The sequence below is a fragment of the Xenopus laevis genome, chromosome 4S (genome assembly GCF_017654675.1).
Source record: "Xenopus laevis strain J_2021 chromosome 4S, Xenopus_laevis_v10.1, whole genome shotgun sequence".
NCBI lineage: Eukaryota > Metazoa > Chordata > Amphibia > Anura > Pipidae > Xenopus > Xenopus laevis.
In genome coordinates this window covers 8,214,109-8,236,468 of record NC_054378.1, presented here as the reverse complement: position 1 = coordinate 8,236,468, position 22,360 = coordinate 8,214,109, and the positions used below count along the sequence as shown (strand labels likewise).

The window sequence follows — 22,360 nt, the reverse complement described above, 5'->3', positions numbered from 1 at the left end:
GAAAAAATTTGAGTTTTATGTACTATAAAATATGAATTTTTAGAAAAAAACTCGAATTTTTCAAGATTTATTATACCCCAAGGTAGAGTCCTGCAGCGGGTCGGGTACCCTAAAGAATGAGGGTAGGCTATAGGTTAAAGTAAAACTTTAAAAGGAGTAAAATAAAGACAATAGTAGATAACATAAGAAATTTAGATGAGACCCGCAACCAGACCAGCGACCTGCAGACCCCCACCTGGAAATCCTCCGTGAGTAACTGGCAGATAACTCCCGTTACCTTCTACATGACCTTGCCAGCTTTAAGATCCTGAATGGATGTTCCTGAAAGGTTGTAGGAAGGGTTTGGTGGCACTCTACCCTACAGCCCATGGTTCTGACTTCTGTCATAACTCGGACTATGTTCTTGTTGGAGAACCACCATGTATAAATGAGCAAGCTCAGTATGGAATGTGTGCCCAATGTTCTGGCCACAAACTGCAATAAAATGGGCCAGAAGATGTTTGCAGAGAACCCAGCACTCACTTATCTCTATGCTTCACCACTTTAGAACAGAACCCTTGACTGTAAGTGATGGGAGCTACATGTCAGCATCAGATGGAGGTCAGCAATTTGAAATTCCAGATTATCAGAATACCAGAATACTGCAGATCATTGCTCTTCTTTTGTAAGAAATGCACCAGCCTGTGGTGTCTTTCCTTTTAGCTCCATGGCTCCATCTTCACTGATTTCCCAGGTATCCCCTGTGGTTATCCAGAACCATTGCCGGTGTCAAGGGATTCATAGGAAATAGGTGACTATGATGGCATAGCACCCATAAGTAAGAGATTGAATTCTGGTGCCTAAAAAACTGACCCCCCCAGTCAATTATTCTTAGTTGTCCTTTAAATTAAAGCAATGATAGAGAAATTAAATTGGAACAAAAGATTCAAGGTCCTTACCCCTGGGGGATACTGAAGTGCCGGGTAATCTGTGTGAAGGCTTAATTTCCCCGCTGTATAGGCAACGTTATTCGCATCAGCTTTATCCTGTACTTGCCAAGTGTACCTATAACAACACAATGGAAGGGAACATATGACACTTTGTCAAGTAACAGAGAGATATCTAGATAACTTCCAAAATAAAGGAAACCAAATACTTATGCATATTATCCTCAAAAGCCTTAACACTACATGTAAACGACAATTCCCAGCTTCCAATGTGCCTTCCCAACTTATATTAAAACTTAGCCTTAAATTAAAAATATACTATACCTGCCTTCTTGTCATTCAGTAGGGCTTATGTAGAAAAGGTGCATAAACACTATCTAATAAATATAAAAGTATGTAAAGGAAACATTGATACTGGTGGGAACTATTTCCTAACTCCCCTTAGGTTCACAGTGTCCTTCCTTCCATTGTGAAGTGAAACATTCTGGGACATATCTGCTGTGGTGTGATGATGTGGTGACACAAAGGAAGCAAGTCAGCTCCATTCTCTATACTAAAGTCATTCTATTAGCTATACCTTCCATGTTAAAGAGGCAAATCTATTGTTTTACCGACTTTTACAAAGAGGTCTTTTCTGTAGATAACCTATAATGCTGGGGTGCATTGCCAATGCACTTTCTCACTTAAATCTACACTCAAATGCCCCATATTCAAACTTAAGCTTTTTAACTTTATATGAATTTACACTACAACACGACTTTCTCATTGGCTTCCAAAAACTGTCATCTGCATGTGACCTTCAGTTATCTGATCAGCTTCAAAGCCAGTCTTAAGCTGGCCATAGACGCAAAGATCCGACCGTATGAATCGAGGATTCGTACGATTTTCGAACCATCTGTGGAGAGTCCCGACATTTTTCGTCCGGTGGAGATCGGTTGTTTGGTCGATCGGATGCCGATAATATCTCTGCGTGTATTGCCGATTTTGAGAGGGAGACTGTCACCAGCTTTTGTCGGACACTTTCATACAATTGCTTTTAGGGGCAGAACATCGTCTGATCTGTTCTTTTCTACTTTATTTGATCTGAATGGTTAATGGCAGGTCAGGAGAAGGGGAAGTCCGATCGCTCGAGGATTCGAACGATCAGATCTTTGCATCTATGGCCAGCTTTAAGGTGGCCATAGACGTAGAGATCCGCTTGTTTGGCGATGTCGCCAAACGAGTGGATCTCTGCCCGATATGCCCACATTGAAGTCTATGTGATTTTTCAACCCATCTGATCGAGATCTGGCCGACTTTCGGGCAGATATAGAACGGGAAAGCCCGTCGGATGGCCCCACACACAGACTCGGTCTGTCGGCACCTTTTATCGGCCAGTGAATGGGGGCCTTTAGTGCATTAGGGCAGAGACACGTGGTCAAATTCGGGGAGATTAGTCGCACAGCAACAAATCTCCTCTTCTTCAGAGCGACTAATCTCCCTGAACTGCCTCCCACCGGCTACAATGTAAATTGGCGTTGGGATCGCAATCGGTGCATTATGTTTTCCGAAGTTGCCTCACGAGGTGAGGCTGCTGAGCATGGACAGTCTGCTTCAAATCATCCCATATATTTTCCATGATATTCAAGTCGGGGGACTGTGACGGCCATTCGAGAACATTGTACTTGTCCCTCTGCATAAATGTCTTTGTAGGTTTCCAAGTGTGTTTAGGGTCATTGTCTTGTTGGAATATCCAACCCCTGCGTAACTTCAACTTTGTGACTGATGCTTGAACATTATCCTGAAGAACTTGTTGATATTGGGTTGAATTAATCCGACCTTCGACTTTAACAAGGGCCCAGTCCCTGAACTAGTCACACAGCCCCACAGCATGATGGGACCTCCACCAAATGTGACAGTCGGTAGCAGGTGTTTTTCTTGGAATGTAGTGTTCTTCTTCAGCCATGCAAAGCGCTTTTTGTTATGACCAAATAATAAAAAAAACCTCATCAGTCCAAAGCACTTTGTCCAAAATTACTGTGGCTTGTCTAAATGAGCTTTCACATACAAGTGATTCTGTTTGTGTGAGCGCGGAAAGGGCTTCTTTCTCATCCCCCTGCCATACACATGTTCTTTGTGCAAATTGTGCTGAATTGTAGAACGATGTACAGATACACCATCTGCAGCAAGATGTTCTTGCAGGTCTTTGGAGGTGATCTTTGGGTTGTCTGTAACCATTCTCACAATCTTCCACATATGCCGCTCCTGTATTTTTATTGGCCTGCCAGACTTGGGGTTTACAGCAACTGTGCCTGTGGCCTTCCATTTCCTGATTACATTTCTTACAGTTGAAACTGACAGTTTAAACCTCTGAGATAGCGTTTTGTAGCCTTCCCCTAAACCATGATATTGAACAATCTTTGTTTTCAGATCTTTTGAAAGTTGCTTTGAGGATCCCATGGTGTCACTCTTCAGAGGAGAGTCAAACAGAAGCACAACTTGCAATTGGTCACCTTAAATACCTTTTCTTATGATTGGACACCCCTGTCTATGAAGTTCAAGGCTTAACGAGCTAATCCAACCAATTTGGTGTTGCCAGTAATCAGTATTGAGCAGCTACATGCATTCAAATTAGCAAAATTCCAAGGGTACCCAACTTTTTGCACAGCCAATTTTTTCACATTTGATTTAATTTCATTCAACTAAATACTGCTTCACTAAAAATCTTTGTTCAGAAAACACCCCAGTACTCAGATGTTCCTGGGAAATGAAAGATATACGACTGTTATTTTTTTCCGTTGAAAGTGGAGTAAATTATTATGCAGGCTGAGAGGGGTTCCCAAACTTTTTCATACGGCTTGTGATATCAGTGAATGTGGTTATGATGTGTTAGCCCATGATTGGCTGTGTCAACTCTACTTTGTTAACCCCAGCAACGCTAATGCTGGGTCAGTGACCCTCATTTGAAAGTGGGAACAAGGCAGAAAAGGAAGGCGAATGATTAAAAGACGATAACAAATAAAGACGTATTGAAAAGTTGCACATAAGTCATTCTATAACATACTACATCTTAACTTCTAAAAAAAGATAAATAAGAAAGGGTCTCAATAGAATATAATAGAAAGATAATGCAAAAAAATAAAATAGAAGCTTCACCCAGAAGTTCTGTCCCATTGACAGTTGTTGGATATTTCTCTTTTGGCAATTCAGTGGGCACCCTTAACATGTGCGCATTTGGCATTTTATAGAGCTTTCAACATTGTTGATTTTTATTGAATAAATCTTTCCCTGTCTGCGTTGCTGCTGTTGGAATGTGCTGGAGGGTGTGTGCGTGTGTGTACTGGGGGGATACGCCGGCCATGAACAGAAGGTCAAAAGAAGAGGATAAACAGTGAGATTAATTCATAAAGAATTTGTACTCGGCAGGAATAGAGCTACTGCTGTGCACAGCCTGCTACCACACTGCTCAACAGAGCCCCGCACTTATCCTTGCCTTGGAGCAGTTTGTTGTATAAACTCCCATTATTTACATGTCTGACATAGTCTACACAGGATGACAGAGTCGTTTTGGCTGGAGCAAGTGCAGCAATTACTGAGCTGCTCCATGGAACACTGCGTCTGCTGCCAGATATTCTCTTTGCGGTATTTAGTCCCAAGCCAGAATAGTCCTAGGCCGAGAGACGAGGAGCGATCTCTGCCATTTCCCCTTGTTAGGAGGATGGATCCTCGCAAGCAGCACATTTCTTTGATTAGAATCATATTGTGCTGATCAACTGTACTAGTGGTAGACATTAACATAACTTATATGTGGTCTCGATATTATTGTGGTGAAGGAAATTTCACTCTTATGTCCTAATCTGGAAAGAATGCTTCCAACGTGCCAAACACTCAACAACCTCCCCCTCCATTCATTTTAAGCTGTTACAGACAAACCGCCTCCATCGCATGCGCCCTCAACTTTTGTACTGAGGTGGGAAGCATAAAAAACCCATGACTTTTACTATTCAGATCAGAAAACCCCATTTGGCTGGGATTCCCTGGCTGTTCTGGTCGCAGCGGTGAACGTGAGCACTGCGGAGTGGATTTGGCAGGGGAAAAGGCCCCATAATAAACCAAGTACGGTAACAGTTCAGCCCATTCTTTATACGCCGTTGAAAAATTGGGAAATTACAGTATATAACCTGTCTTGCCACCTCGGCCTATAAAACTGTGCCCATGTAAACAGTCTTTCGCTCAAAAATCCCAAAAATCCCATCTACACCTACTAAACGTGGAGAAGAAAAAGGAACAAAATAAAAAAAGCAAAGGGAACTTAGGATATCGTCCTGAATTTAGGATATCGTCTGCTTTGCTTTACTGGTTTTCATTTAATACAGGTACGGGACCTGTTCTCCAGAATGCTCAAAGTTTTCCGGATAATGGATCTTTCTGTAATTTGGATCTTCATACTTTAAGTGTACTAGAAAATCATACAACCATTAAATAAACCCAATAAGCTGCTTTTGCTTCCAATAAGGATTAATTATATCTGAGTTTGGATCAAATACAAGGTACTATTTATTATTACAGGGAAAAAGGGAGTCATTTTTAAATTTTTTTAATTATTTGGATAAAATTGAGTCTATGAGAGAAAGCCTTTCTCGGAGCGATTAGTTCCGAAGTCGCCCGAAGTTTCCTCGTCAGGCAACTTCTTAAAACAAATCACTCCGAGTGCCACCCAGCCGGCTATTTACATTTGACAGATTTATATTTACAGATTAGTCGCCCCCAAGAAGAGGAGATTTGTCGCTGGGCAACTAATCTCCCCGAATCTGCCTGTGTGTCCTGACCCCAAGAGTAAGTTTTACACCTGCAGCCAGACACAAAAAACTTAATATTATTTAATCCCTGTTTTGTTGGGGGACCCTGACTGAAGTGACCTTTTATTCCTGATAAGAACTGACAGGGGACCCTTCTTCCCACAGAGGCTCCCTATTTACTATTTATTTACTGTACACTGGCTTGGGTTGCCAGATTTAAATTCGAAAACCAGCCAAAGTCAGCTATAAAACCAGCTCAAAACTAGCCAAGAGGCACTTCAAAGGTAGCCCAAAAATAGCACAATATGTGCAGTGAAAAAAATTAGGGATGCACCGAATCCACTATTTTAGATTCGGTCGAACCCCATAATCCTTCGCGAAAGATTCGCCCGAATACCGAACCAAATCCTACATTGCATATGCAAATTAGGATTCGGATTCGTTTCGGCCTAGCAGAAAGATTTGTCCAATTCCTAATCCTGCTGAAAAAGGCTGAATCTCGAACCGAATCCTGGATTCGGTGCATCCCTAATAACAATGTCTAAAAACAAATGAATATATGTGAATATACGCCTTTTTCAAATTTTCACTGTTTCGCACATTTTTCCATGAAGCAAAATGGGACAGATTCGCCAATCACCAGGGGCGTAACGACCGAGGGGGGCCCAGGAGGTATAGGGGCCCCATAAGGCCCTAATACATATACAATTTCAATAAATATTGGTAAAACCGCTCAACCCCTAGACATTTTGGTGGCCAGCAGATTTTTGCCCCAAAATTGTCTGAAATTGAGGAAAGTCATCGGAAAATGTGAGAATGCTTAAGTGTGACGAGAGACTGGGGTACAGAGCCCAAAATCTGGTAACTCCTGACTTCTACACATTGCATGCTGCGTTTTGTAGTCTTACTTTAAACTTGGCAGTCGGCAAATTGTTAAACAAAAGCTACATTACCCAACATGCATTGGGAGACGCAGGCTTGGCACATTAGGGCAAGGAAAAACTTTGGCTGGTTTCCAAAGTACAAACCACCCAAAGGCCCAAAAAGTAGCCTAAAACCGTACGTTGGCTGGTTTGTACTTTCAAAACCTTCCTAGGCTTTAATTTGGTAACCCAATTTGGTCGGAAAACCGACAACCTGGCAACCCTGACTGGCACCAATCGAATCACTTTACAGCACCCCGGCTCTCTGTGCCATCTTCCATCACTTCCCCTTCCTGTCCTGCCGGCCTTCCTTCCTGTCACTCCTCCCAGTCCCTGCAGAGAATCAGTACAGAGCAGCTAAATTCAGCTCCAACAACAGAGGGATAGCTATCTCCAGCCTCCCAACTGAGAAATGCATCCTTATAAATAACGCTTAGTGGTGTAATCAGTTATAATCACTACTCACTTATGTTATTTGCCCACATGACTCACAATGGGTCAATTACTTTAACTTCAGAAAAGATTGCAAGAGCATTAAACGAGGCAAAAGCCATAAAGCAGATGATAAGTAATGGGTGCTGTTACACCCTCAACTCACACCAGTGCTCCCTAATTTGTGCCAGAGGAAGGCCAAGCTGGCGCCCAAGATCTAGAACTCTGTACTGTGAGAATCCCATTCGGGATAAGAGAACATGACAAATATGATAAATTAAAATGTAGTTTATGTCTCACTGTATCGCCTAGGCACGTAGACTCAAGGATGATGGAAACTGCACTGTTCAGTTAGTAAAGCCAAATAAACAATGGCTTCCAAGCCCCTCGACAGAATGATTTAGGGCTCCACCACTTAGACAGACACAGTTCAAACTGCAGCTGGTGCAAGTTGCCTTTCTCCTTCTAATATGAAGTTTTATGCACTTGGGTCTCATTTACCCTTTAATGTACTGATTGAGAAAGAAATAATGTTTTTCTTCAAGAGATGAAGTGTTTTCCAGCTTTAGACAGGTCTATAAGTAATGACCTTTAGAACAAGAGCGGCTACTCTATGTGCTAGGGCACCGTGCCATGTGCATAATGCAATGTGGATTACGAAGAGGAAAGGCACGAGCAGGATCACTTACTCGCTGGCAGCAAATACGTTACTGGGCTCCACAGAGGCTTCTGATTGGCAAGCTCGTTGCTGCTTAATGAGGAGCCATTGCAGCTGCATAACCAGACACAGCACCACTACAGTCTAATTAAAATATATGGTAAACATGATGGAGTATCTGCATAACAAAGTAGCACTACATACATTTGCAAAAATCCATAATACAGGTATGGAATCTGTTATTCAGAATACTCAGGACCTGGCGTTTTCTAGACAAGGGGTCTTTCCATAAGGGCAAAGATGCCTCCTCTTCTTCGGGGTGACTAATCTCCCCGAACTGCCTTCTGCCAACAGATGATAAACATAGATACAGAACTTGCCTACACCTCTCCCTTCCCAAATGACAGAAAGGCCCCAAACTGCCTTCTGCCAGCTAGAATCAAAGTCGCCAGCAGGATGGCACTCGGGGCGCTTTATTTTCTGAAGTTTCCACGTGAGGCAGCTTTAGGCGACTTGGAAAACGAATCGCACCGATTGCCATCCCGCCAACGATTTACATTCTAGCCGGCGGGAGGCAGTTCGGGGAGATTAGTCGCCCCGCAGAAGAGGAGCTTTGTCGATGGGCGACTAATCTCCCCGAATCTGAGCGTGTGTCTCTGCCCTAATGGATCTCCATACCTTAAATCTACTAAAAAAAATATTTTAAACTTTAAATAAGCCCAGTAGGATTGTTTTGTCTCCAATAAGGAAGAATTATATCTTTGTTGAGATCAAGTACAAGATACCGTTTTATTACTGAAGAGAAAAAGGAAATAATTAAAAAAAAATTAAATTATTTAAGTAAAATGGAGTCTATGGGAAACGGCCTTTCTGTCATTTGGGAAGGGTGAAGGTAATACTAGTTCTGTATCTATGTTAATCATCTGCACTTTAAGGAAATAACCTATAGATCAGTGATCCCCCAACCAGTAGCTCATGAGTAACATGTTGCTCTCCAACCCCTTGGATGTTGCTCCCAGTGGCTTCAAAGCAGGAGATTATTTTTGAATTACAGGCAGTTTTAGTTGTATAAAAACTAAGTATAGTGCCAAGTAGAGCCTCCTGTAGGCTGCCAGTCCACATAGGGGCTACCAAATAGTCAATCATAGCCCTTATTTGGCACCCTAGGAACTTTTTTCATGCTTGTGTTGCTCCCCAACTCTTTTTACATTTGAATGTGGCTCACGGTAAAAACAGGTTGCGGACCCCTGCTATAGATCATATTGACTGGCAGCTGCTCAGTCTAACTTCTGGTTTCTATATTGTCTGTAGTTTACAATGAACCACAAGCCCCCCTCCAGCTGCTCTTTGTAACCAGTCCCTGGGCTCAACAGGTACAAACCAACCAGGATTTTTTCCGTTGTCCTGGTGGGCCAGTCCAACCCTGGATGTTAAAAGTAAAAACAAAAAATACTGTAGAACATTAAGACTGATCCATTCACCATCTGGATTCCAAAATCCTGGTTTGAATGGAAAACAGTAACTAGAGCAGTTCCAGGTCTGCTGAATTCCATTGCACTTGTGTAACATGAAGATGATGCCCTTAGTTACACTCTACAGGCCCACGCATGTGTTTTAGCACCTTAGCACTAACTAAAGTTATCCAAAGAGTGGTGCAAAATGTGCATTCCTCAATTTGATGCTTTCAGTATTAATCTTACAGTTTCTTCACAAGCTTTGCATTAGTAAGCACCCAATGGCTAACTTGTTCTCTTTCATAAAATCACATACTCTCCCAAATATACAGTATACACCATAGAGAATCGTCATAATATTGTCCTTCTATAACAGGGACACCAGATTCTTGGCCTTCAAGCTTGTTGCGAATGACGTCCCCAACATCTGGAGGCATTTTTACTCCGAATGAAATTTTTGTCTCCACATTAGCTTTAATTTGGGAATAAAGTGCCTGTTACAGTCCAGCCCCGTCTGTATCTTCTAACAAAGGGCTTCCGGCCTATGTGCTAGAGCGAATGTGACACATGCATGATCCACCCTAACCCTATTAGCTTCACATGTGTTTCTTGTCAGATGAAGTTTTCGGAGCTAGACCGGCTGCCAGTATAAATATTCAAAACAAAGATGGAGTTTTTGGATTCAAGTTATTTATAATCAGAAAGGGCAGGTGGGAGGAGGAGTGCTGATTGGTTGTTCTGGTTTGGTACTCATCAGCCAATTAACCCTTAGTCTTTAAAGCAGCTTTTAAAACGTTGCATCTTGCTGTGCTGAGCTGTGAACAGAGAAAGGGGTGTGTATATAGTGGCGTACCGTGGATAGGAATTGTCAGACGGTCCCTAACTGCTCTGCAGGGAAACAATCATACTTATGAACAGCAGGGGGAGCCCCCGCCTTACTTCCCAGCCATGCAGAACTCAAGCAGCTTTGTTTGTTTCCCTGAAGAGCAGTCGGCGACTGTGTAGAGATTTGTATTGGATTTTATTTTTGCCTTTACATCCCCTTTACTGTTTCCAGTAAAGGGACGAAGATCATGGAGCCAGATTTGGAGGATTATTTTGTTGCAGCTATTGATTGGCAAATAAATTAGGCAAAAATTCGCGGCAAATGTCTGCATTTCACCACTGGCTAATAAATTTGCAAAACTGTCTAGCCTTATTCTATTTTAGACTTTACTTCCCCTTTAAAGGAGTATAGCCCATTAGCCAAACTGGGCGGTCTGCACCTTTGTTAAGGTATTTGGGCAGCAGACTTGTCTACAGTAGTGATCTTAAACCAGTGGCTCGCGTGCAACGTGTTTCATGGATCAATGTTGCTCTCAGTGGCCTCAAAGTAAGTACTCAATCACAGCCCTTTGGCAAAACCCATAAATGTTTTTCTTGCTTGCTCCCCAGCATTTTTACATTGAACGTGGCTCACAATTAAAAAACTACAGTGTACCACAATGTTAAGAGGCCAGATCAAACTCTAGCTTACTATTATTAACAATACCCCTCATCACTAAAGTTTGACCTTGACTGAATTATAAAGGTGGCCATACACAGAGGTGGGTGATATCGGGCTGATCCGAGGGACCGCATCAATGAACAGATGCTGTCCGTGATCTGATGGGATTTTTAACCCTGCCCAATCAACATCTGGCTGACTTTCGGGCAGATTTTGATCAGGGAAGCCTGTTGGAGGACCCCACACATGGGCCAATAAGCTGCCGACGCGATTATTGGCCCGTGTATGGCCAGCTTAAGGGTATCAAACATTGTATGGAAATGGAAGGAACAAGATCTCAGGGACTGACACTAAAATGCCAAAGGGAACAACATCAAACAGCAAATTCTGTAGTGCAACACATTGTAATCAAATGGACAACTACAAAAAGTGACATCTCAGCCCAACCCAAATCCTCTGTGAAACCAGGTTTTGGTGGAATTGGGTGTGTAATGTAATTATTCTATTGATCCAATTTCAGCTTTCTTCCTAAATAAATTTGCCCCAGGGCAAAACTTGGTACAGGGTCACCTTCTTCAATGGCCCCAAACATCCGAAACGTCATGCTTCACTTTTTAAAATCATTCTACCTTTGTCCACACATATCTTTACCTCTCTACTTTTTCATCTATGGTAAAATAGGTCATTGCTTCTTTCCATGGGCCCTCTTCAGGTGCCAGATGCAGTTGGGGCCTCTGGAATCCCATTTAGTTACATTCCCTATAAATTATTCTGCATTCTTGTGCATAGCAGGACTGCCTCTGGTTCCTCAATTGCTCTTCTCTAATCTCTAATTTATCCTTATTTGAACTTTCTGTTGCCCAATAGACCTGCAGGGTCATAGTGACTTTGAGATTGGCATTACCTTGCCAGGTCCATGAATTCACCTTAGAGCAGATATCACTTAGTTTAAGTTCACCACAGTGCTGCAAGAAAGTATATTTTAGTAAAAACACAGGGTATACAAAATTACAAATGAACGCCGCTTTAATTTTTACCCAATAGCTGAATTGACCTAACTTTTTGGCATTCTCCAGAATTGGCATGATGCCTACACTGCTGAAATGCCAGTTGTAAATCTGGGTCCAACAGAATCTTGAGTAAGAGGAAATTTGTATTTGTTGCCGATTACATCACAGAATTAAATAACCACATTCATCTCCAGCAACTGATTTTGGAAGAGTTGGCAACCCTTGCGGTTGATTAAAAAAAAGAGTAAGAGTGAAGCACAGTATGAATATTTGGGTTCCATGTGTTGCCCATACTGGCTGCGGCATTAACATTTTTATTGCCGTCTTCTAACTGGGGGTGGGCACAATTTCTTGTAAACTTTGTACAGAATCCCAGCTTGTAACTAAAGCACCTGGAATGGTTATTTTTCAGCCACTCCTCACACACATACCATTATTACTATTCATGCTCAAAAACGTTCATAATGAATTACACATCTGCCCCTCCCCGCCAATGCAGCTGTTGGGTTTGCATCTCCATTGTTACATCACTGCTTTTAGATCCCACAGAATCTAAGAGACGTCTAGAAATATATGTTAAAAATAATTCTTATTCTAACATCTTCTATGTTTTGCCTGTAGACATAATGTAGACTAATACATAATTGCATTTGAGTACACATGGATCTAAATGCATCTCGGACACCCCTTTCCCCGTAGATGCATGGACAATGTTGAATTTTCTCCCTAATAATGCAGAGTGTAGGAAGCATATGGAATGAGTCAGATGATACACAAATGACTGGAATTCCTCAAGGAAATGAAACAAAATGATGAGCAGTATCTGGTGTTTTCATTGGCACGCCGTACAGAACTGTTACACACCATCAACAGTTGCAGCTATCAGTTTTCAGCCTTTCTTGTTTTTCTTGAGTTGAACTAATGCAGATCTATTTGTGGCACTGAATAATTGGAAATTTAGAAACAAAACTATTCGATTACCTGAAATGTAAATTTGCCATGGTCTGCACTGATATAATCTTTACTTTTGGCAGAAGCAGAATTTCATGTATGAAAACTCTCATCATTACCATTTTTAACTCTTATATATATCTTCTTATAATTTATTTTTGTTGTAGATCAGTCAAAAGATTTTTTAGAATTATTTAAAATCTGCCCACAGAGTTCTGACATACCAGTTTGGAGGCAAGGATCACATAATCACATAGGGCTGTTGTATATTATGCTAATACAGCAGCCTTATCATATGCAAACAGATATTAGTTACTAATCTGGCATCTCTTGGCCAAGTTTACAGCTGTTCAGTGTTCCCCAACCAGTGGCTCTTGAGCAATATGTTGCTCCCCAGCCTGTTGGATGTTGCTCCCAGTTGCCTAAAAGCAGGTGCTTATTTTTGAATTCTTGGCTTGGAGGCAAGTTTTTGTTGAATAAAACCTGGTGTACTGCCAAACAGAACCTCCTGTAGGCTGTTAATCCACATAGAGGCTACCAAAGAGCCAGCCTCAGCCCTTATTTGGCACACCCTGGAAATATTTTCATGCTTGTGTTGCTCCCTGACGTTTTTTACATTTGAATGTGGATCACGGGTAAAAAAAGGTTAGGGACCCCTGATTTAAATATTAGACAATAAGGCCAAGTCAGATATCTCAAGCCAGGAAGACCTGTTGGCCTGTGTACCTCCTTGGCATGGGAGTATTTTGATGGTATAAATTCACATGGGGACAAGTGATCCCCAACCAGTGGCTTGCCAGCAATGGGTTTCACCAACCCATTTGATGTGGTTCCCAGTGACCCTTAAAGCACATACTTTTTTTTTAATCCCTGACTTGAAGGCAAGTATTAATTGCATAAAAACTATGTGTACTGCCTTCTGTAGGAGGACAGTCGATACAGGTATATTGACTGTTGATGTACCAATAGCCAATCACAGCCCTTACTTAACACCCCCAAGAACATTTTGCATGTTGATGTTTCACTCCAACTCTTTTACATTTGACTGTGGCTCACAGGCAAAAAAATATTGGGGACCCCTGCCTTAGACCATAGACCCACTCCTCCTTTCCTCTCTCAACTTCTTGAGACCAAATAGCATACTGAATCTGAGCCTTATCTGCACATTCAAATTTGATAAACACCCTTAGAAAGAGGCACATGCCATAACTCATGGTTAGGTCCTAATGATTTTGTCAACTAGGAATCCCGCATAAAGTGCTGGGATTTAACCTATATGGGGTATGAGGGTATCCCTAGTATTTTGAGGGGTGCTAGGTCACTGGATTAATCCATGTTCACCCTTCAACTATGTCAGTGCCACTTAACCCACTTTTCAGTGTCCTAAACTGTCCACCTGCTCAACAGACTTATGTGTTTAGTTAATGTCTTTCAGAAGATACAGGCCATAGCCTGTGAAAAACCAGCCTCAAGTGTTTCAAATGACACATTCTTAAGCAAAGAGGGCAAAGATTAGAAAGGAAGCCTCTATCCTGCAAGTAATTTTAAGAGTCATTTATCTGGCTTAGCCCAATTAGTGATCACATAAGTGTCCATCAAATTACTAGGCCAAACTACCACACATCTCAGTACATTAAGGTCTCGATTCTCTTTCTTTGCCAACACCCAAGGGTGTGGAGTAGAAAAGAAGCACACATTATAAACAGATTTATGCTCAAACCAAAGTCATAGGTGTTGTTTGGCCTTGACAAAGTTATTTAAATACCCAGTTCAAGAGTAAAACAATATAGTTTGCTCCTTTGGACCAATACAAGATGTAGGCAGTGACAGGAACATTTTCAAAAATTATTATAACAGAGGATTTTTTTCCAGAGGAGACAAGTAAAGATCAACAGATGATGCCAATGGCTGACTTAAATGCCGGAGGGCAATAAGCTGTTGGATGGAAAATCTCTTTCGTTTCCATTTTAAGATCATGTCTTGTCAAGTCTGAATTCTTAAATACGTGTTGTCTCCATTACAACAGGACATAATAAACACTTGATGGGTAAATTCTGGAAAAAAGTTTCATCCAGTTTGTGACTGAGGCTCAGGTTGCATTGGTGTGGATGTCGGCGTATCGGAATGTGTAATGGTTCAGTGTTTATGTTTGATTCACCTGGGGCAACTGTTTGAGCCAAGTATAAAGTTGAAGGCTCCTTTGTGCCAGACTTGCTGAACCTTGCTACTTATACATCAAAGCAGGTGCATCTGGCACATCGGTGCAAAGCATAGTAGTGGGTGACGATTTGGTGCATATGAATTTGTCTTGAGCTTAGTCAAACAACCATAAATAAACCCTACTAGTGCCTAGTGCCCTCTTGTAATTCCATCTTGACATAAAAACATATAGTTTGATATTAGAAACATTGGTCTTTTTGTTGTTGATTAAATTGAAATACCGTATAACTTTCTTATTCCTTTAGTAAATCATTCCCCGTCATAAATGCGGTATCTGTCACCCTTTCTGTAAAGAAGTGCTTCCTTATGTTACCCTCCAGCTTTGATTAAATCTAGTCCTATCCATTTCCATCTTCCTCTAAGAAATGCTTCTTCTCTAATTCTTCTTTTTCTAATCCAGGCATGAAACACATACGTGCTCTTGTAATGTACCTACCACTGAGTTCTGGATCTAATAGTGAGAAGGGACCATCAATATTTTTAAATGGGAAGCAGGATTCAGATGCCTACACCCAGGTAGGTAGAAATAAGCAGCAACATGGCAACAAAGAGTAAAAAAGTGGGGGTACTTACCCATAAAATGTAAGCCTCATGTAACCAATCCTCTTGCCAAGTGAAAGCAGCTCCCCTTGCTTGACCGGAGCCCCTTCTAGAAGAACAATGCCCACTTTCCTAAGTGAGCACAGCCACTGATATGCAGTTTGGTCACAGTTGAGGACATCTTCGTAAGACATTGTAGGTATCTGAAGGTCAGAGCCCCAGTATTGGTGTTCTATGGAAGATAACACTTGTTTATTAAAAGATACAGGGGGCTCAAGTAACAAATTTTGCATCAAGTCTAAAAACCCACAAAAACCAACTTGATGTTTGTCTTCAAACAGTTGTCCAGTAATTGCTACCTACCGACAGGCTTTTACTGGTAATTAGAGCTGGTCTGAACTCTTTTTAGCTGGCATTTGATCAGATACCAGTGAACTCTAACCATTATTTTGGATGTTGAAGACCAGGTCCCTGCAGTTCTGGAAGGACGATTGACTCAGTACATTCACTCATCAGTACATTGTTTTTTCTATCTACTTTGGTGATCTTCCAAACAGAATGCTTTGGAAGACCACACATGCACAGACAATGATGCAGGTTGGTATGTGGCCAACTTATTTATCTGAAACTCTAAATATATTACAGAAATTACTGCAAAAAAATTGATAATTCATGTAGGATATTTTGAGCAGCATAACTATGAGGAATTTTAATCCAGCTTCTCAACATTTTGAATAGCCCAATTCCATCATAATCATATCATAACCAATTTTCACATCTAAATCACATGGGTCGACAGCAACAGTGAGAACAGTGGTCCACGTTTTAGCATAAATCATGAGACTGGTACTCTGAAACATCTGCTTCATTTAGTTAGATAAAAACGTTCCTACGTGCTGTTTTCACAATGTTCCAGAACTCTATAAGGAACTCGGATTTGGAACTAGAAAAACAAATCAAAAATTTGGGTAAAGAGAATTAGACACAGGAATGACATTTTTAGTGGTGCAAAAGGAAAAAATATGCGCAGACGACTGGCCTATTGCAGTCATTATCTAGGTGAACAAGATGGTGGAAGGCTTGAGAAATCGCAATGGGGGGGCTATAGTTCTTTTCTATAGAAAGAAAAATCCCACCATTATTTGTCTGTAATATCCTCTAATGTATTTCTAAAGAATAATCATGTCTCCTCACCTTTTCTCAAAACAACCCATCCTTGATCCTTAATTCTTTCATTACTTTTACCACAACTGTACTGCATACTTAGGGGGTTGTTTACTAAACTCCGAATGCAAAAATCATGAAAAATGAATGATTTTTTTAATATAAAATCGGACTTTTGAAAAATCACGAATTTTTCGGAATTTAACAAAAAAAGTCTGAATCAGAAAATCCAGCATCTCAGACTTGTTGAGGTTGCATATCAATGGGAGATGTCCCAATTATTTTTTGATGTGCACTGGGTGGTTTCCTGCAAAAACCCGAAATTTTCAGAGTTTTAGGGCAAAAAACATAAGAAATTGGATTTTTTGGTTGAGAAATTTGAAAAAATCGTGAAAATCTGATTTCACTTTTGTTCCGATTTTTTTCCTGCAAACAAATTTTTGTGAAAGTGTATTAATAAATAAGCTGAAAAAACCCGTGCGGATTTGGTCGGAGTTTTTTAAAGAAAATATTGAGATAAATTTGGACTGTTGCTGGGCGACTAATCTCTCCCGAATCTGAGCGTGTGTCTCTGCCCTTAGCCAATGTGACTGAGCTTGATTTTGATCTTGACTATTGGGAATTTAATAAACCGTTGTGTTCTCAAAATATTGCATGTTTAAGATCTGCTTGCGTAACATTCTGTCGAAGAGTGAGGAATTCATACACCTCTCCTTATCTATCTTTCAGCGTTCTCAGTACCTCATCATCTGTCTCGTTCTTCAGCCTGGGAATACATTGTTTTCCATGGCTATAGGGAGGACAGACATCTGTTAAAATTTACGAACACATGATAATCATAAACCATCCTTCGATAGTTTTCTTGGGAGCCAAAGGTTCCCATAAAAAAAACATTCATTACAAGAAACGTAACTACTAGTAACCTCTTGAAGAAATTTGTACTGTAACAATACACATTTTCTATCCAGTTTGCACCAAGATCAGAGAGCTGAAAATAAATGTAAGCCACGTGTTAAGGGCAGTAAACCTGTATTAAAATTACATACCAAAGAAATTTTACAAGAAAATAATCGTGGCAGGGATATGTTTTCACCAAATGTTTAGCCAGGTGATTTGTGGCCTTCATAAACCTACGAGACACCAACAAAGCAAACATTGGGCAAGAAGTCATCTCTAGTAGTTACACCCCTGACTTAATAGGTTTAAAGTGCCCCAAAAATACATTTTATTTTAGGTGCCTGCAGCCACAGAAGAAAGATGAGTCTGAAAGATCATAAAGAGATAATAGGAGAATCAAACATAGCTTTCTCCTTTCAACTTAGCCATCCACCATTTTATAGAGACACTTTAATATAACAAGCCTTAAACCGAAGTACCACTTAATGGACAGCGTCAATAATATTAGACGTTTTCATTGTGCCTGATGAGTAGCAGTAATAGTACTCGTGATTGCTTTCTTCTGCTCAGAAAGTCAGCAGCCTGGTAATGGTTTATATCTGGGATTAACACAATCTTTATATCAGAGCAAACCACTTGCATCTAATCGGTATAACACTCCATGGATTAGATGCTACTAAATGGTGGCACCACTGAGGAGGACTGACTTCCATATTAATGGGTTTGTCAATGCTCTATTTTATATATTACAATTGTCTTTTGGCCATGGTCCTTCTGAATTAAGAATAAGGGCAGACACTAGCAGAGACCAGTCTTCCAGGCAGGCTTGTCAAAGCATAGTAGTTTATTGTAGAACTCAAGGATACAACCTCACGCATTTCATATCTCTCAGATACTTAATCATACAGTAGGCTTATGGCCTGGAAGACTGGTCTCTGCTAGTGCCTGCCCTTATTCTTTATACGGTGGTCCGCTCCTTAAGCTGAGGGTTTCGGGTGGTGCACCTGGACCTCCCTTCAAAACTGGTGAGTTCTACAAGTACCTAAGAATTTTTCTACGTTTTCCTGACTACGATCAACAATAGCGTGTGATTAATACATGGTCCTTCTGAAGCTTCACCGCCATGCTTTGGACAGCTACACCAAACAACCAAGTTCTTTGCATGGACAATGGAAACAAACGGAGACACCTAATGGGCCAAGGCAGAAATAAGAAGGTTCAGCAAAGGGTAAAGAGCATCTTAGCTCATTTCAGCTTCTGGGTCTTCTCCACAAAGCTCATACAGGTTAGATATAATTAAACATGGTTCCATCGTAAGTCACAATACCCATGATAGTAAATATGTCATTCCATAATTACAACTAATGAAACAAGAGTGGCTATTTTGCAGTGTAAAATGTTAGTCTAACAAAGTAGGACCTTTTAAGGAGAAGATGACTTTTAAGGACAAGAATGTGAAACTAAAAAAAACTTTCTGCATGTGCAACCATTAAAAGAATGAATTCTAACTAGAGCAAGTTTAGATTATTTGAAGAGGACTTGGTTTTAGCCTTGATGACATGATTCTGCGGCTCTGGTGAGATACAGGAGTAGAAAAGGAAAAGCATTGGAGCAGAGGGTGGCAGGAAGGAATAGAAAGAATAGAAAACTTCTTAAATTTAAATATAAACTTCTTTAAATTCAATGGTATTTTCTTTGAAGTCTTACAGTAATAGAATGTAATGTGCTACTGGATCAATGGTTTTACCCATTCCCAGCTTAAATGCAATGGTATAATTGTTTTCATACAGTGTGGCTGTTACAACACATACCCAGGCATTTGAAATCATTTGAATCATTTGCTTGGTGCAAAGCAGGTCTACATTCCCTGCAGTCTAAATCTGGAGTCCAGCAGGCAGTTGCCATAGCCGAATGGGACTATTATCATCTGGAAATTAAATCTTGAGATGATGCAAAAAGGAAACAGGCGACAGAAAAAAACTTCCATTTGAGTCATGGAAAATGAGACGGAATAAACTTATTTATAGGCCAAACGACTTAGCACCTAGCACATTTGTCAGACGCACCTAGAAAACAAATAAAACATTCACAATTTAATTCCCTCAAATTTAATGACTGAAATTAACTGAACTATTTGCCATCTTTATTAACCATTCAGCAGCATAAGACAAGTTAAGGAATCTTACAGTTCAGTCATTTACAATAGGGATGTCCTGCTGTTACTGAACCACAACAGCCAAAACAGGAACATATAAAGGCCAACATTAGTTGCAGTGGTGTAACTAGATATCACTGGGCCCCACAGCAAATTATTTTTTTTTCAGTCCACCAAAAAAAATTATTTTTCAGTCTACCAAAAGTTGACCTGATTTACTAATATTTATTGAAATTGTATATGTAGTTGCCAATTCAGCAAATCATAAAGACAAATCAAAGACCTGTTTGAAGAGGTCACCATCTTGTAACTTTATTAAACATCTCTGCAAGACCAAGACCATGCACATGCTCAGTGTGGTCTGGGCTTCAGTTGGAAGGTTAAGCTTAGGAATCGTCATAAATTATCAAAACAGCACAAGTCAAATAATATCTGCCATAGAAGCAGTTACAGCTAGGGATGTCGCGGACTGTTCGCCGGCGAACTTGTTCGTGCGAACATCGGCTGTTCGCGTCCGCCGCAAGTTCGCGAACGTCGCGCGACGTTCGCCAATAGGCGTTCGCGTCAAAATCGTTCGACCATTCGACCATTCGATCGCTAAAATCGAAGGATTTTCGTTCGAATCGAACGATCGAAGCCATTGGATTGAATGAAATCATTCGATCGAATGGCTTCGATCGTTCGATTCGAACGAAAATCGTTCGATCGAACGATTAAAATCCTTCGATCGTTCGAATCAAACGATTTTCGGATGTTCGAAGTTCGCGAACTGTTCGCGAACTGTTCGCATTTTTTGCCGGTGTTCGCGAACGGCGTTCGCGAACACATTATCGGCGGTTCGCTACATCCCTAGTTACAGCAAGACTGATTAATAATCAGAATATGCAGACTGCACTGGGTCTGCAGATAGAAATCTCTACATGGTCGTCTGCTGCTCTACAGGGAAACAAACAAAGCTGCTCGAAGTCAGGGAAGTAAAGTGCCATTTGAAAGTATGATCCCTGCAGAGCAGTTAGGGCCGTCTGAAATTTCCTATCTGAGCAAGTAAAACAAAGGGGGAATTTCACTGCATACAATCAGGTTTATAATAAAAACGGTACACATTTTTTAATTAAAGAATATTGGAGTTAGATTTCTTTTTCATTAAAGAAAGTAAAAATGGGATTTTATTTTTTTGCTTTTACATCCCCTTTAAAGGGGACCTGTCACCCTAAGAAATAATTTCAAATTATTTTCTATCACGTTAGTTGAGCAAAATAAACTTTACTTACACTGTATTTATTATTTAAATTTTGTTTCCTTCTGTATTGGAATTATACAATCACAGCAAGCAGGCAGCAGCCATTTTGTGGACACGGTTATTAAGGGAAATTGTGTATCACCCCAAAATCTTGTGTATGCACCAGAATGGGGGACCTAATGTCCATGTGCATTGCCCTACACAATTATAGAGCCTGAGGAGGGAAGGGGGAATGTGAGGAGAGCAGTGACATGTAGGAAGTGTTGAATGGAAAGTGAAAGTAATTGACTGCCCCTCCTCTATGCCACGGGCATAGAGGCGGGCAGGTAATATTTGATTGACAGTTTAGATATTTAAACACCTTCATAACAGGTATGGATGTTTTATTGAAAAATTTTTTTGGGGTTTCATATTTAATTTGCAAAGGACTTTCATTATGCAGCTTTTTATGTGTAGGTGACAGGTCCACTTTAATTGATAGTTGTCTGGGGGTTAGTCAGTTGTATTCTACCTCCAGTGGGCCTGAATAGGTTCCAGCAATATTCCATTGTTGGCCTAGGGGCCAAGCGAACAACCAATCTCACCTACCACCTGGGTGACCGTTCAGTATCCAGAAATTTTATTTTGTAATGATGAAATGCATTTTGTGGTCAAGAATGGCACCCCATCCAGAATGCTGTACATTGTACCACAATCATGTGTCAGCCCTTATTTACTGGAATATCTGCAACGTTGAGCCAAAGCAAGTCCATAGTTAGTTTCTTTACTAAACTATTGTTGTATCAGCAGATGTTTAAAGAACCAAATATAGGTCTCTCAAGGAAATGAAAACTTTTGCTAACCTTAAAAATGATGAGAAAATTGCTGGGGACCTTTGGATAAATATGGTGCACACATTGTGCAGGATATCTTAATGGAGTAAAGTTTCTTTTCCTGTACAAAGTAAACCTGGCAGACATACGGTAACTTCCCCAGACCCTCAGAATCTTATCAACACGTCACTAACGGATTTAACAGTGATGCTGCAAATTCCTATTAAATCCCATTGAGATTTGCTTGTTCATATGTGGTCATAATGCGATAAGCACTGCTTGTAATTTATTTTGTCTCCTGGCCATCTGCTGTTCATTTAAGGGAACGTCTGGAACAAGCAAGGACACCCATTTCACACGGCTGCTTTAGAGATCTGTTGTCATAATATCCCCAAAGTCAGATGAAATCAAATATGACACACCAGTGATGTCACAGAGCTCAATAGAAGTGCATTCAACATTTCTATCCTATAAGTCCATTGGATAATTAACCTCTAGTGTGATTGTAACCAGCTGTTCTGGATAGATAGTTGCCCAATAGGGCCATAAAGAATACGTTAGAGCAGAGGTCCCCAATCTTGTTCACCCGTGAAAAGAGTTGGGGAGCAACACAAGCATGAAAAATGTTCCTGGGGTGCCAAATAAGGGCTTTGATTGGCTATTGGTAGCACCTATGTGGACTGTCAACCAACATTGAGACTTTGTTTGGCATCT

General features: G+C 40.7%; 1 protein-coding gene across 1 annotated transcript in view; it reads right to left on the bottom strand.

Moving 5' to 3' along the window:
- The window catches only part of bbox1.S (butyrobetaine (gamma), 2-oxoglutarate dioxygenase (gamma-butyrobetaine hydroxylase) 1 S homeolog), a 53,032-nt gene that overhangs the window by 9,473 nt on the left and 21,199 nt on the right, over positions 1-22,360 (bottom strand). The window contains exons 4-5 of the mRNA XM_018260139.2: positions 15,412-15,610; positions 939-1,044 (exon numbers count right to left, since the gene is read on the bottom strand). Of these exons, the coding sequence (XP_018115628.1) occupies positions 939-1,044; positions 15,412-15,610 (305 nt within the window). The remainder of the gene's footprint in view (positions 1-938; positions 1,045-15,411; positions 15,611-22,360) is intronic.